Source organism: Labrus mixtus, chromosome 1 (genome assembly GCF_963584025.1).
Source record: "Labrus mixtus chromosome 1, fLabMix1.1, whole genome shotgun sequence".
Classification (NCBI taxonomy): domain Eukaryota; kingdom Metazoa; phylum Chordata; class Actinopteri; order Labriformes; family Labridae; genus Labrus; species Labrus mixtus.
The window spans coordinates 20,693,539-20,710,056 of NC_083612.1; the positions used below are offsets into that span (position 1 = coordinate 20,693,539).

Genomic DNA, 16,518 nt, shown 5'->3' on the forward strand with positions numbered 1-16,518 from the left:
TACAGACAGTGGCAGATGGAAGGTGAACAGTGAAGCACTTCACTGCATATCTGAATATGTGTATTTTAAGTGTCTATGAGTGAATAATAACAATAATAATACAAAAATATTACAGTGAACGTATGGAAACAGAAGTTTATAGATTTTTTTTAAAATTGTACAGAGCTTTTATTTGTTTCTCAAAATCCTGGGGCAGAATCCCCCGGATCCCTCCGACTGCTAACCTGAGGACTAACCCTTGAAGGGCCAATGATGTCCTAATTTCTTTGCACATTAAAGTAAACTCAAATCAAATTGTCAGGTCGCTATTGAAATCTATGTTTTCACTAGTTTATTGTGAAACATTTGAAAAATGATACTTTGTTGCAGAAAAAAAAATGCTATTCTAAAATTACTGAGTATAATTTCCTGACTTTTCTCCAAGACCCTGATGAAGGCCACAAGCCGAAACGCGTCAGTCTAATTAGTTAATAAAGTTGATCTTCGTACTGCAAGTGTTGCTGGAGTTTTTTGACCTCTTTTCTCCAAGGTCATGAGATGCTGGGGGGTTGGTGGATACCATATCATAATCTCGCATAGAGTGCCAAAATGCTGTGCATATTCCTGGTTTGAGAATTGGTTCAGGTATGCATGGTTATGGTGAGGCCAAAATTATCTAAAAAAAAACTGATTTATGACTACACACACACTACACGCTCTTGGCCTGTTCATCCTAAACATTTGCCTATAACATTATCTGACTTTTTAGTCATCTTTGGATAACATTTGGACAAGAAAGATGGGAATAATCGATGAATGGTTTGAATGCTTAAAAGTAGCCTTTAATTATGTAAAGATGTATTACACATAATAATTTTTACATAATTAATTATATATTATGACATAAGGGGGAAACAGATTTATAGACAGAGTGAGCAATCTGAGTCCAATTAAGATGATTGAAAACTTTTTGAGTCAACCTGCCATTGTTTGTCTATGAGCGTCTACACAGCCATAAATTAATTACAGTATAATAATACAATATAATACTAATGGTTAATGGTTGTATAGTAGGCTATAGAATATTTCTAATATGTCTAATTATATTGTTAGTATTCTATGTGCATGTGTGTAGGCAAACATTTATGTGTGAGTTTTGCCTTGTTATTATTATTTTTTTTCTGTATTGCTCTTGTTTCATGTACAGCACTTTGGTCAGCTGTTGCTGTTTTTAAATGTGCTTTATAAATAAATGTGATTGATTGATTGATTGATGTAATGAATGAATTAATAAATTAATGAATTAAAGACCAAACATTTATTATTATTATTATTAATAATAATAATAATAATAATAATAATAATAATAACACCTTTTAGCACCTTTTAAAAACACAGGTTTACTAAGTGCTTTGACAAACAGCAAAAACAAGAACAAAGCAAACTAAACCAAACACAGAAGAACATTAACAACAGTAAGAATATAACAGATGCAAAATACTAAAAAATAATTAAATACAATTCAACAGAAAAGAACCCAAAGTGCACAATACCCAACAGACATATATAACCCGACCATCACAAGAACCATTATAAGAACCCAGGAAACACAAGAACCCAACAACAAGAGCTGAGACCAAGATTTAAGTAAGATAATAATAAAAAAAAGTCACAGTGTCCGAAAATGAGTAGGTTGCAAAACATATATCCCTACCCAATTCTCCCTTTTCTTCAATAATGAATATATTATAATGGCTATATATATTATGGTATATGATAATATATATACATATATGGCTATAATAATGGCATAATGGTTGGTGCTAAAGTTTGAAACTACAAATCCCACGGCTTTTCGGTCTCCGCCGGAAGTTGGTGTTGCACAAATTTGGCGCTGATCTATCCGGGTACTTCATTCGCTGCTTCCTTTCGCGCCGGGTAACCGGAGAGCTGTGCGTCCATGTGCGCAGTGACTGGGAATTGATAGACCTCTGAAATAAAAAAAAATCCGAGCCGTAAACAGAGTTTTCGCAATGGATCCCGAGGCTTTGGTCGAGGCCCTTCGGGGCACGATGGACCCCAATCTGCGGGAGGCCGCTGAGAGACAGTTGAACGAGGTAAAAGTTGATTTGTGAAGGAGGTTGTGGCGCGGTCTCGGAACGGGCCTCGGGTCGGTCATAACATCAAGATGGTGCGATCACGCAGACTGGTGACTCTGCTGCCATTACTGTGACAGATCAAGAGCTAAACACTGCCATTCTGACATGCACACTGTTTCTCACTCGGACATTAAGTGTTAAACTAGTTTCATTAATTTTAAAGCGACTTTTTTTTATGTCGATGACTATCGCGTGCCAGTCTTGAGCCAGCTGTGTCGTTCATGCTAAATGTAAGCTAACCCGTTTCTCGCCTTGCTAAGGGGATAATTGTAAGCACGTCACACACAGTTTCGGTGTAGTTTTGACTATTCCCGGAGCTGACATGACACAAGAATAGAATGACTCGCGTGTTAAAACGCAAAGTAAAGGTTAGCGGATGTGGATAATGTGCTAGCTGGCGTATTTAACAGCAGGATCCTGAAGCCTAGCCGCGGTGCTATTAGCGAGCTAACCTAGCAGCTCGTTGGATGAAGCAGCCTCGCTAACATAGCTGCTGCTCACGTGTCACTGTGACAAGCCCTGAAGTGATGACAATCTTTACCAGCGGAAAAAAAACACAGATTTATAATAGTTAGCTTCACACGGAGGTTCACCGTAGTCAAGCTTGATGTCTAATCTTTGACTTCCGAGTCATTTTGTACCGTATATACGGAGAGAGTTTTACATTAGCTGATTGCCATGTGAGCTAACGTGACTGAGCTAGCAGCACTTGTCCTGGATGAGGCAGCAGTCGGTCTGCTTAGCTAAAGCAAAACAGTTGTTGGCAATCCTCACCCTGCTTTGTTTTGTTTTTACTTCTGACTTTGAATGATGTCCTTAATCACCTGACTTTTAGTGTCACCGGTTTCTATGTTTTCAACAACCTTTTTAAGAGATAAATTGTCTGTTAGGGCTCACTGATTCTGAGAATTTTTTTTCTTACCTATTTGTGATTTTTTTTTGTCGATAAGACATTTGTCATTGGACTGTCAAATCACAGAAATGTAACTAATGCTCTTCTCAATCTGTCTTCCTAATATACAAATGGTTTATTATTAATATATGGCACTTCTCTAAAATGAAGGCTTACTATTATGATTTCAATTTAAAGTTATAATGATCAAGTTGGAGCATATTTGTTCAGAATGATTGCGCAAATTAAGTAATCCTGTCTCCATCTTTATTTTGGCAGTGGAAAGGTCTTGGGTACTACTTTTACACCCACATATGCATTGATACTGATGGCTCACTTAAATGTGAAAGCGGAGAGGGAGAGTTTTGCAACACATTGGCAGAGCTATTCAAGCTATGTATCGAGCAAAAAAAAAAAAAATCATGTCCACTGGAGGTGGATGGAGTAAATCTGTCTGTGTGCTTTCTAAATACAGCGCTGTGCTTAGTCATAAAGAATTTAATGTTCATGGAAAGTGCTCAAATAAAAATTAACTAGGGTTCAACAAAACGCTTTAACACATTGCATGACCCTTTAAACACATGTTTAAAGGACACATCATAACCAAATGCTTTAAATAGTTTTTGTGCTGGTGCCCTATATTCCAGTATGTTATTATAGATCATCTGGGGACAAATACCTGATAGATCTATCTTATGATTTATCATCTTTAAATACCTGATAGATCTATCTTGTGATTTATCATCTTTAAAATGTAGTTATTGGCCAAGAAGACCATCACCACCTATTACTATTAACATTTTTGATTGTGACATTAGTTAAGGTGTACAAAAGTCACTTAATTTATACGGTTTCATGAAATATGCAACCTGCTCACAATAAAATGGTATGAAAACCGAAGAACACAGCTGTTGTTTAAGTGTGTGTGTATAGCATTCAACATTTAAATGTTTCAAATCTGATTTACAGGGTCACACCCAGGTAAACTTTGTGTCCACTCTGCTGCGTGTCACCATGTCTGATCAGCTGGATTTGCCTGTCAGGCAAGCAGGTGAGTCTAAACTTTGACATGTAAGAAAAGCAAATAAAAAGTAGGCAGATGGTATTGGATGAATGTGTGTTGACAATGTATGTCGTTTGTTTCAAATGTTCCGTTTTGAGAGAATTCATATAAAATGATGGTCCTAGCTACAGTCCCAATCGTATCTAAACTGTCTAATGTTTTGTATCATTACTGCTTAATGTGGGAGTTATTAAAAAGCTGTGGTATACAAATAAAGATAGATTGATGGGGGGTTGTAACACTTAAAGTTAGAGGGGCTGAATGTGCCCTTTTTAAACCAGTATTATTAATAAATACTCAGCTTGGCCATTAAAATCCAAACACATCATCATTTGGTGAAATGTCAAGTTTATATGGTAATGTTGTCCACACTTTGGACTGAAAAGTAATGACCCCCATAAAATCCAGAATTGGTTTTAGACATTAAAAATGTAATTAATTGCGTGAGAAGAGGGATGAATGCTACCACTGTATACTCGCAGTAATATCTTCATTTATCTCTTCTTGAGTATACAGAAAAGACAAAATAACATTTTCTAAGGATAGTAAATTATCCTTTCATTACCATTTTGTTGTCGTTTTTTGGCATTACTAAATGCACCAATCAAATGATGCCTTCTTTGGATCCTTTTTATTTTAAAAAAATGCTGTTTTATTTGTTTTTTGCAGCTAATTATCACAAATGTGATGCATGACTGGCACACAGCTACAGCAGCAACCCGTATCGTCTGGTATTCTGAAGTTGTGTGCCATGCATAATGGTCTGGTTTAAAACACTTCTTTTTATTAATCGGTGGTTAGATATGAAGTGTCATGTTAAAAATAACACTGCCCACATTTCATTCCATTGTACATTTTTCAACACTTGTTTGATCCATAATACTTGCATTAAAATATAAAACTATTTGTAAGAGATTATTAATGGCAGCAGTGTTCTAGACAGCTGACTGCTCCCATTCATGTAAGTCTCAAGCTTAGTAGGAAAGAAGTATAACTTTAAGGTTATTATAAGTGATACTGTTATTTATTTATTTTTTATCTCAGACCTACTAAAAGGTGTTATTTTGATACAATGTAAGAAGCCAAGTCCATGCCTGGTGTTCCCTCCTGGTATTAACTGAAGAACATGAAGAACACCCTGCCACTGTGCGTCATTGCATCTGACTCCAATTTAGTCAGATTGCATTATATGAGAAATAGATTCTTATGACCCCAAGTAAAATAGGTCACTTATATAATAGTTTAAAAAAGACAATTTGGTGATGATACATGATTCACACTTGTGTTTTTGTGAGGCCAAAGTGCTTCACTGAAGAGCAGTGGACACGTGGAGCTGTTTTAAATATAGCTTGTTGTGCTTTAGTCAAATGCTGCTCTGCATGGAGAGTGTCAGTGGTGGGAAAATCAATGTTAGAATTTTGACCCAAATTGTTGTAGAAATTACATAGTTAGTATCTGAATCATAGTGTGTCCACTTTCCAAGTATTCAGTGCTGTACTATCAGATTATGCTGTTCTTTGGTGCAATAAATTACTTTTCCAGCTGTAGAAAAAGTATCTTGCAACATTGAGAGCAGAATGGAGAAGCTCCTCCAGACAGACAGAAAGCCAAAACATCAGTTTTTCTAAATACGTTGTCTTGGCAGGTTGACAAACAATTGAGTTTGTCAAATTCTTAATATGTATTCCTATCTAGCTTGAGGTTAGGAGGCAGCCCAACATAAATAAGTTTTAGGACCTGCGTCCACAGACAGGGTTACTTGTGCTTGCAGCGCCCTTTTTAAAACCAAGACTAATGTAGTTTAGTTTTTGGTGCTAAATCGCCCACTACGTCCTTTTGGAACAGCACGGTGCTCGTAAATGTCACTTCTCCCTCACTGATCAATAAAAAAAATCAAGAAGTGACGTGGCTTCTGATATAGGCTTTGTCAACAGCAATGGTGCAGGAGAAACATATCTGACTCGTCTTCTCGAGGGTTTAATTTCCAACTTTGTTTTCTTTTGAATTGAAGTAAAACGATATCTTAAAGACAGACATAACCAGGGGAAGCATAAGTTAACGTTCATAACCTAGCAACAATGAGCCCTGTTGAGAATGAAATAAAGTGCTGTCTTTACACACCATTTATTTAATATATTACTTGAGTCAGTATCTGCAGCATGTTCAGAATGTGGGGACTGTTTAATATCTATGCTCCTTCAGATTTCGGCTGCCTACTGAATACAAAACAGGAAAAGGACATTTCCTGTGTGGTTGTCGAATACTTTACAAGTTATTGTATTGCTTTGAAGTGTTTAAATGCCCATTTTCTTTTCCTTTTTGAAGATTGAATAATGAAAATTTCTTCACGTCAACAAATTCCTGTTATCAGAAAAAAAAACTGAACACAGTATAATCAAGGGTTAAACTTTTGTGTTTGAGGTAGATCCATGTGTTTACTGCAGAAATTATATATTTTTTAAACTAAAATCGAGGTCGCAGCAGGTCACATGTTCCTACTTCATGACTGGAGATACAGTTTGATGTTTCATTCGACAAATGCATATAGATCAAGAGACTGGTGTTCATGTGAGAGTGGTGTCATAGTTTAAGTTAGATTTTTCATGTTTTCCTTTTATATTTAGTATCATCAACCATAAAGATAGACGTTTCTAATCAGTTTTTTTTTTTGTTCGTCTTTACAATGAAACAGCTTAAGTGGCTTTGCAGCGTTGGGCCATAGTGTAGTTTGGTGGTCATAGGCAGAGGGGAGGGGGTTTATGCTCTGTCAGCATTGATAGGCTGGATTTTGATTGCCTCGCCTGTGGTGTAGACGGTTGTGTCAGCAGTCTAACTTCCGCCTCCCAGCCCTCACTCCTCGGTTCTCTGATGACTCTCACTTCGAGCCCCAGAACTCTGAGTGGGGCCCCACACTGTAGATGTGAGCCCAGCTGACACCCTGGTGCAACATTCAAAACTACTGATCATCAGATGGAAGAATGTAATCCTGCAGCTTAGGCTATATGTGCAGTAACACCACTGTTTTGTATCCTGTCATATTAGTGTAAAAGTAGTCACTATAATTTGATGCACATTTGAAAGTCAACAAGGTTGTACACAAAATGAATCTTAACCTCGTCTGTAAAAAAAAAATTAGAGATGGAGAGCTGAACATCTCTTATGTGCAGTGTAAGAATAATACATATGATTTTATTATAGCAATAAAATAAAACTCAAATTAATAGTTCCGTTTTAAATATCAGTGCATACAACATTTAGCCAGTGAGTCTTTAAAATCCTTCAACCAAATCAACAATAAAACTCTTAATCTGTTTGTGTAAATAACAGCAAACCCAAAGGTGAGACTTTCTTAACCTTTACCAGCTAGTTACTTTCCATTAATAAGTGATTGGACTACACACACACACCACTGGTTGATGTAGGGAGGAAAACACTTCTGAAGTGCCTTTTAAGTGCTGAGCCTTGTCTTCTCTGTCTAGGTGTGATTTACCTTAAGAACATGATAACCCAGCACTGGAGTGATGGAGACGGTTCAGGTACAGAGACGCCTGTCAATAACATCCCTGATGAGGACAGGCAGTTTATTCGAGATAACATAGTGGAGGCCATCATCCACTCCCCAGAGCGCATCAGGTAATCACACATTCTGCTGGCTGCATAAAGTGACAGGAGCCAATGACATCTCTTCATCCCAGTCACTTGTGGTTTTTAAGTAAGCCAATCTATAACTGCACTTTTTTTTTTAATATCACAGGGTTCAGTTGACAACATGTATCCACCACATGATCAAGCATGACTACCCTGGCAAGTGGACAACCATCGTGGACAAGATTGGCTTCTACCTGCAGTCAGACAACAGTGCAGGGTGGCTGGGCATCTTGCTCTGTCTCTACCAGCTTGTCAAAAACTATGAGTAAGCTGGAGTTCTTTTATTTTTAAACTTTCTATTGTGTTTTTCATGAAGGGGGTTGATATTGGGCTTACAATGTGAATTTAAATTATGTATTTGTGTCTGAAACAGATATAAGAAACCAGAAGAGCGTCAGCCTCTGGTGGCTGCCATGCACATCTTCATGCCAATGCTGAAAGAACGATTCATCCAGTTGCTCCCTGACCACTCCAGTGACTCTGTCCTCATTCAGAAACAGATCTTCAAAATCCTCTATGCCCTCTTCCAGGTAAGCTTATAGCCCCAAGGACCTTCTCTTAGGTGTTAATGATAGATTAGAATAGATGAACAAAACGTTATTTATTTTTAAAATACCGTCATACACCGTATACCCTGGTAAAATATCAAGACAGTACGTTCCTCCTTCGAGTTAGTGATTGTGGTGCGCCAACTCATCTGTTGTTTAAGAAAAAGAAAAATCAAGCAAATGGCTGCCCATGTTTTTCTGCTCTCTTTTTACTGCGTTTTTTTGTCCTTTGCCAATCACATCCCTGTTTCATCTCCGCAGTACAACCTTCCCCTTGAACTCATCAACAGGCAGAACCTGACAGAATGGATGGAAATCCTGAAGACAGTAGTAGATAGAGATGTGCCACCAGTAAGGAGATGAAATACATTTATTCTGTTCCTGTTAAGCAAGTCACCTTTTTCCTCTTTATATGTCCAAGTTTTCCATGAACTCACTTTGCTTATTGTCCTTAATGTGTTCAGGAGACAATGCAGATTGATGAAGATGAGCGGCCAGAGCTGCCATGGTGGAAGTGTAAGAAGTGGGCCCTTCACATCTTGGCTCGGCTGTTCGAGAGGTAAAAAAAAACCATATTGGTTCCTTAACTTGTATGATAATTGTTGAAAAATAAAACAAATAATAAACTAAACATCCTCTATATAAAACTTTGCAGGTATGGAAGTCCAGGAAACACAACCAAAGAGTACACAGAGTTTGCTGAACTTTTCCTCAAGGAATACGCAGTTCCTGCTCAGCAGGTAAGAACTTCAAAAAGCATAAAATAAGCTGTGTATCTTTGTTCTTCACATTACAAATGTATATGAAATTCTTTGTACCTTTTTTGTCTAGGTCCTGCTCAAAGTCTTATACCAGTACAAGGAGAAGCAATACGTGGCTCCCAGAGTACTCCAACAGACACTCAACTACATCAACCAGGGCATAGCACATGCTCTGACGTGGAGGAACCTCAAACCACACATCCAGGTATAAATACACGTCTGAATATCATTGTAACATTTCACAAAACTGTGGATGACAGTTCTAGGATGTTTAGATGGTAAAACATTTTAAAGCTGCATTTTGTTTGAATTAATTGTTTGTAACTGGTACAAGTGTGAAGCTACAGTCTGTGCTCATACTTGATCTATAGTGGATTCAAAGCAGAAGTAAGATTTAGCAGGGGTACGTCACTTGATTTCTGAAACTTTGTAGATTGTTTTTACTTTCAGGTTGACAACAAATGGGATGTATTCATGTTCCTGAGTTAGTCTTTGTTAATTCCACTCTTGTTTTGTTTTCAGGGCATCATTCAGGATGTGGTTTTCCCCCTGATGTGTTACACAGACAGCGATGAGGAACTGTGGCAGGAAGATCCATACGAGTACATCCGCATGAAGTTTGGTGAGCACAGAAAGTGTTTTTGTCTGTGATCCAACAGGGATCCTGTACATCAGTGATGACTAACCATCCAACTGATCTCTGCTGTCCCTCTTTAGATGTATTTGAGGACTTCATCTCTCCTACAACAGCAGCTCAGACACTTCTCTTCACCGCCTGCAATAAGAGAAAAGAAGTTGGTTGAAATTATTTTTGAATTATTACTTCAAAAATGTTTTTGTTCATAAAGGAATAAGAGACTAATTTCATGTTTTTCTTGCATAAAGGTTCTGCAAAAGACAATGGGCTTCTGCTACCAGATTCTCACTGATCCCGCCTCTGACCCCAGGAAAAAGGATGGTGCTCTCCACATGATCGGCTCCCTGGCTGAAATCCTGCTGAAGGTAAAAAAAATCCCCAAGTCGGCCTGTTTTTAAGTACATCTTTTAAAAGTCCCATTTTATACACGGATTAAAATATAAATTATTCCGTTCTTAAGTGTTTGAAGATTTGTATCAAGGTGCACCCAGAATACATTTGATCTTACTTCCCTAAACATGAGGATTTTGCTTAATTAACCTAAACACATACTTTCTAGCTTGTTTCAAAGATTGAAGCGACCATCCACCTTGATTAAGCTTAATGTGCATGATAAGTTTTGAAACTGGAGTTTGCCTGTCTTGTAAAACTTGAGTATTCATTTTGTGTCTATGCAGAAAAAAATATACAAGGACCAGATGGAGTTCATGCTGCAGAATCACGTCTTCCCCCTGTTCCGCAGTGAACTGGGCTACATGAGAGCCAGGGTAAGGGATCATTTCCTCATTAGTGTAATTTTAGTGATTCTGAACTATCAAAGGCATGCATGTTGTCCCAGAACCCATCAAATTACCTTTAAACAATCATGTACTGTTACATTTTTCCAGGCCTGCTGGGTGCTGCATTACTTCTGTGAGGTGAAGTTTAAAAGTGATCAGAACCTGCAGACAGCTCTTGAGCTAACTCGCCTCTGTCTTATCAATGACAATGAAATGCCAGTCAAGGTGGAGGCGGCTATTGCCCTGCAGGTTCTCATCAGCAACCAGGAGAAAGGTGAGCAACCAGAGTCAGGCCAAACAGGTGTTCTGTTTTCTTTAAGAATGTGTGTTTGTCTGACTGACATGTTTGATGTTTTCTTTTTTAGCCAAAGAATACATCACGCCATTCATCCGGCCAGTGATGCAGGCGCTCCTGCATATCGTCAGGGAGACGGAAAATGATGATCTCACCAATGTCATACAGAAGATGATCTGTGAATACAGTGAGGAGGTCACTCCAATTGCAGTAGAGATGACACAGCATCTGGTGAGTGCCAACAGTAAAGAGGCTACATGTTGATGACACCATTGACATAACATCCTCTTTAACGTCACACGAGTGGCCAGATAAACACTCTGTGAATAAGGAGAGCTTTGAACTGGAGAAAGACCAAGAAGTTATTCAATTTGAATGTTATGTCATATCAACATCAAAAGGGTATTTTAATGGAGTATTATCAACTGAGACAAAGATCAAACAGCATACTGAGCATACCATTAAAGAAGTGTTGGTCTTACTTTCCCCAATAAAGTATCTGCCTGACAAATAAAGCAGCTTGCTATCAAAGTATGTCATGAGGATCGTAATTATCTTTCCAAATAGCCAAAAACATGAAAATCTGTAGCGATCAAAGGTTTTAAGTAACTTCAATCATCAGCAACCCAACCCATTTGTACCAGTTTTCTATACTTTTGCCTTGTGACTACACCAAGATCAAAGTTGATACTTCAGGAAGCTCAGCAGAAGGGGATGTCACTGTCATACTGCATTGTTTTAAGAGAAAACCCCCATAAGAGGAAGTGAATGTGATGTGTTTTGTGTGCGTTTATATGGGGATAAGAAAATTAGTGGTACTGGCAGGCTGAGATTAAAATGCATGAACAATAAAACTCCACTGATATGATCATAATGGCCACTTTGTTGGATCTTTGACAGGCGATGACGTTCAACCAGGTGATTCAGACTGGGCCTGATGAGGAGGGAGGCGATGACAAGGCTGTGACGGCTATGGGCATCCTCAACACCATTGACACATTGCTAAGTGTGGTGGAGGACCACAAAGAGGTTAGCAGCATAGCCACTAAGCACACTGCCCACACACGCACGCTCCTGGCTGATCACTCATCTCGGAGCCACTTCATCTGCAGGAGCAGCTCCAGTCTGCTGTAGCCTTCCTGCCAACACACTTTAGCCACCCACCAACTCCTGGGAACACGTTCTGTTCTCACCATGTTCAAAATGACTCAGAGGCTGAGGCAGACGCTAGAAATAGTGCTGGGGCTGGCTGCCACCATGCCTGCACAAAACACAGGGCTGCTTGTGATGGGAGCCAAAAAGCCAATACATCTGACCAAGTGTTTTACACTGAGGATTTTTTGATTGCGTAACAGCTGAGTACTTCAGGTCAACTTACTTTGAGCTGCTACAAAGACTGGTCTTTGATTTAACAAGGGAATTTGGGCTACAGAGTAAGAGATCCTCGTTATTGATATGGATACACGAGTGGACAGTTCACAGTACAGAAAGTTCTGATTTCCTTAATCTTCATGTCGTTTCAGATCACACAGCAGCTGGAGGGTATCTGTCTGCAGGTGATCGGCACCGTGCTGCAGCAACACGTACTGGGTAAGCTGGACTGGTCCTTCCTGTGCCTCCACATTCCATCTGCGTGTTGCTTTAATACTCTCAGTCTTCCAGCCTTACGATATGGCTTGTCGTACAGACTATGTTAACATTCAGTACCTCACTTTTTGCTGTTTCCAGAATTTTACGAGGAGATCCTGTCCTTGGCTCATAGCCTGACCTGCCAGCAGGTGTCGCCACAGATGTGGCAGCTCCTTCCTCTGGTGTATGAAGTCTTCCAACAAGATGGATTTGACTACTTCACAGGTATTATCAGTTAGGAAAAAGTGCTTTAGCTCATGGAAGAATTCATGGTTGGTTAAGATTTCAGTCTGTTAAGGAAAGTAAAATACTAGTACCTGATGGATACTCTTTATCAGCCAACATCAGAGCGTGAGTTCAGAGAGAGAGAGTGCAAATTTTTACTTTTCAGAGAGCTGAATTTTACAGGAAAGTTATTTCTCTTTCAGATATGATGCCTCTTCTTCACAACTATGTCACAGTCGACACAGATACCCTCCTATCTGACACCAAATACCTGGAAATCATCTATGCCATGTGCAAGAAGGTAAAATGCTGCATTTGAATAATGCATGACGGACTTGAGGAATATTGGTTTTTATCTTTGAGGCTTACCTTGCTGTTGCACTTGGCTCAGGTCCTGACAGGAGATCCAGGTGAAGACCCAGAGTGCCATGCAGCCAAACTGCTGGAGGTGATTATTCTGCAGTGCAAAGGTCGAGGGATTGACCAGGTGAGCAATTTAAAAAAGGTCACCACCTCTTTCTGGTGAGCTTCAGAAATGCAATTTAGGAGACTTCAAGCAAAAAAACATCTACAGGATGTATTCATTCCTGAAAATGAAAATCCCCTTAGTAAGAATAAATACTCATAATTGTAAAGTTATGCTCTATTAAGGCTAATTTTGCCTTTGTTTCAGGTTGTGCCATTGTTTGTGGCTGCTGCACTGGAGCGTTTGACACGGGAGGTGAAGACCAGTGAGCTGAGGACCATGTGCTTACAGGTGGCCATTGCAGCCCTTTATTACAGCCCCCCTCTCCTCCTCAACACTTTAGAGAATCTACGCTTCCCAAACAACACTGAGCCCATCACAAACCACTTTATCACCCAGTGGCTCAAAGATGTCGACTGCTTTCTTGGGTAAGAGTTTATGATTATCTCAACAGTAAATGTCATTACTACAGTATACCCACGCTCGTATGCGTAAACTGAGTATTTATACGTATTCTTTTCTCAGCCTCCATGACAGGAAGATGTGCATCCTGGGACTTTGTGCCCTCATTGACCTTGAGCACAGGCCCGTGGCAGTCAACCAGGTGGCTGGTCAGCTTCTCCCAGCAGCCATCCTACTGTTTAATGGTCTCAAGAGGGCGTACGCCTGTCGAGCAGAGCACGATAATGATGAAGATGATGACGATGAAGATGGGGAAGAAGAGGACGACAATGGTAAGTCCAGTGTTTAAATGTTCTCAGTTTAGCATTAAATATAGTATGACTGAAGTGAGGCTGAAAGATATTCCCCTTCTCTGCACGACTGTAGCTGAGCTTGGTAGTGATGAGGATGACATTGATGAAGAGGGGCAGGAGTACCTGGAGATGCTGGCAAAGCAGGCAGGAGAGGACGGAGATGATGAAGACTGGGAGGAAGACGATGCTGAAGAGACGGCACTTGAGGGATACACTACATCTGTAGATGATGAAGACAACTTTGTGGACGAGTATCAAATCTTCAAAGCCATACTACAGAGTAAGATGTCTTTGTTCATTCAAGTCTTGTTACTCACTTTCTCCTAACGAGTGATTCAATTATTTGGTAAAAAAAAAAGTAAGTGCATATACTGATGTGACTTTACTATAATGCAGATATCCAGACCCGTGACCCAGCTTGGTATCAGGCACTAACACAGGCCCTCGATGAGGATCAGGGCAAACATCTTCAGGACATAGGCACACTTGCAGACCAGAGACGGGCAGCACATGGTGAGCTCCAGCTGAGAAAGAACCTCAAATTTCCAGTTAAACTCTGATGCTGATCTTCAGACTAACAATAAAGAAATAAAGCATTTTTTTCTACATACGACATCTCTTTGTTATTGTTACACTGTTGCTTTGATCCACCTGCAATATAAACTATTCATTGCCCTACACTTCAGACCTGCCTGTTTAAATAAAGGTAAAATCAAATAAAAAAAGACCAATAAATAACAATAAGCCCTCTTTAAAGTAATGAATATAGATCTTATTTTCTCATCTGTTAAAGAGTTATTGTTTAGAGCAACCTTTTTCAATGGTCCATAACAATTCTTGGGGGTGGGAATTGTCTTTTGGTTTAGAGGCCGACAATGAACCGGTTTCCACAATCAAGGTCTAGCTGGGGACATCAAGCTGCCTGTTGCTCCCCATTTGTCTCTTAATATCTCTATTAGCCCGATAATAAAGTCATAAAATAACACACAATGCTCATCTTACTGGGGTTGAACTTGATGAAGCTTTTCCAGGTCGTGTAACATGTTGACTTCTTGTAAATAACTTTTGCAAGTCGTCACCTCCAGGGCTGAGTTCAGACAAGCAGGGTGCTGAAAGTTTAGAAACCAAGGGATTTTATGTTTATGCTTAACCAATTAATATTAAGGTTTAGTTTAAAAAAAAAAAAAAAACCTTGGCATAGATGTATGGTACCTTTTTAAATGCTTAGCTCTCAATAGTGCGGGGGAACATTTCAAATGAAAACAAATCATGATTTGGACTTCCTCACTGATATTAAGAATGACACACTTGCAGCAGCTTTAAACAATGAGTCGGGAAGCTTTAGGTTGAAAATGTGTTTTCGTCCATGTTTGTGATTTTTAAGCACTCTTATTGTCTAATTACAGAATCCAAGATGATCGAGAAACACGGCGGGTACAAGTTCACAGCACCAGTGGTGCCATCAACATTCAACTTTGGAGGCACTGCTCCAGGAATGAATTGAGTCATCCGTTCTACTTTTTATTACTCTGTGACTGATTGTAGTGAAGTGAAAAAAGCTTGTGTTGTTCCCTTAAGTAGTGGTTCCAGAACTGGTTCTTCTCAGTCATTCTTCAATCTGTCAAATGGGGGAATAAGCACCAGAAGATGTGGGAAAGACACCAAAATGCAACCAATGGCTGGGGAAAACAAACCAAGAACTTGAGCACGATGCAGGAGAAGAAGCTCTGAACAACGTTGTCTTCCGGAGCCCAGTGTGGAGGGGATACCATGACGGCAACTCTTTTTGTTTTTTTTCCCACTTAAACAAAATTGGGGGAGTTAACAGTTTAGAAATGGATAATGGAACTTAATATTTCATTATCACTTTTGTGGCCTAATGGCCGTAATATGATTATACCTCTGGTAGTGGTGATATCTACATTATTTTCTGCATAAACAAACACTCATGTTTATGTACATACAAGCCAAGGTTATTGATTTTTCAAGTAGCCTTGAAAAACAACCAGAGGCATTTGTAAGGTGTTAACAGCTGTATTCATATGTAGCATATTGGATACTTCATAGCACTATGTGATGCCTGATCTCTGTAAATTAATGACTAGCACTTTCATATTGTTCAGGTCTCCTAGCCTTCTGTATCAGACTGCAAATTTTTTAAATTGAAGACTATTTAAAATGAAAACCGCTGTAACTTTGTTACTTCGCAAGCGACTTGTGTAATGGCTGGTTGTCATGCATCTGGTTACAGAGTGGATCAGTGGGCAACTCGGAAACATTATCGATTTCAGGAAAAAAAGAGAATGCTCTTGGTGTTCAGTATGGCTACAGGACATGTGTTTTTGAGCACTGACAGTACAATTGAATACATCATTGAAGCATGTACAATTGGACTTATCGTGAAGGTCTCAAGCTTTTGGTTGGTGTATGGATGAACCATCTATATATACAACAACATATTAAAAAAGAAAAGCTAAGGGAGTTTATGACCTCGAGTGTTTTCTTGTGCAAGCACAGTTTTTCTACATTATGAATAGATTTTCTTACCCAGAACTTCCTCCAGATACGTGTGCATTGCTTATCTGCTCCGCGCTCCCCAGCTCACAGAACTATAAGCATCACTTTATCCACTACATGGGATTTCCTTACATTGCTGTATACTATGTTTAAACACAAACCTGG

At 39.2% G+C, this 16,518-nt stretch overlaps 1 protein-coding gene across 1 annotated transcript; it reads left to right on the top strand.

Moving 5' to 3' along the window:
* The first annotated feature begins 1,895 nt into the window (after positions 1–1,895).
* Positions 1,896–16,317, top strand: ipo7 (importin 7). The gene is made up of 25 exons (XM_061037764.1): positions 1,896–2,096; positions 4,000–4,081; positions 7,573–7,726; positions 7,848–8,006; positions 8,115–8,271; positions 8,551–8,640; positions 8,754–8,848; positions 8,945–9,029; positions 9,121–9,255; positions 9,573–9,672; positions 9,768–9,844; positions 9,936–10,052; positions 10,365–10,454; positions 10,575–10,740; positions 10,832–10,992; positions 11,662–11,790; positions 12,285–12,351; positions 12,490–12,615; positions 12,819–12,916; positions 13,007–13,102; positions 13,289–13,509; positions 13,607–13,815; positions 13,910–14,116; positions 14,233–14,349; positions 15,243–16,317. The coding sequence occupies exons 1-25, from the start codon at positions 2,013–2,015 to the stop codon at positions 15,338–15,340; spliced, it is 3,120 nt and encodes a 1,039-aa protein (XP_060893747.1). The 5' UTR covers positions 1,896–2,012; the 3' UTR covers positions 15,341–16,317.
* The last annotated feature ends 201 nt before the right edge of the window (positions 16,318–16,518 follow it).

What these genes read in the sequence shown, in the direction of transcription:
- ipo7 (XM_061037764.1), top strand. Translation starts at nt 2,013, where the DNA reads ATGGATCCCGAGGCTTTGGTCGAGGCCCTTCGGGGCACGATGGACCCC. An exon ending in ACGCAGTTCCTGCTCAGCAG is followed by an intron (nt 9,030 to 9,120) that starts GTAAGAACTTCA and finishes TTTTTTGTCTAG; the next exon opens with GTCCTGCTCAAAGTCTTATA. An exon ending in CCAGAGACGGGCAGCACATG is followed by an intron (nt 14,350 to 15,242) that starts GTGAGCTCCAGC and finishes GTCTAATTACAG; the next exon opens with AATCCAAGATGATCGAGAAA.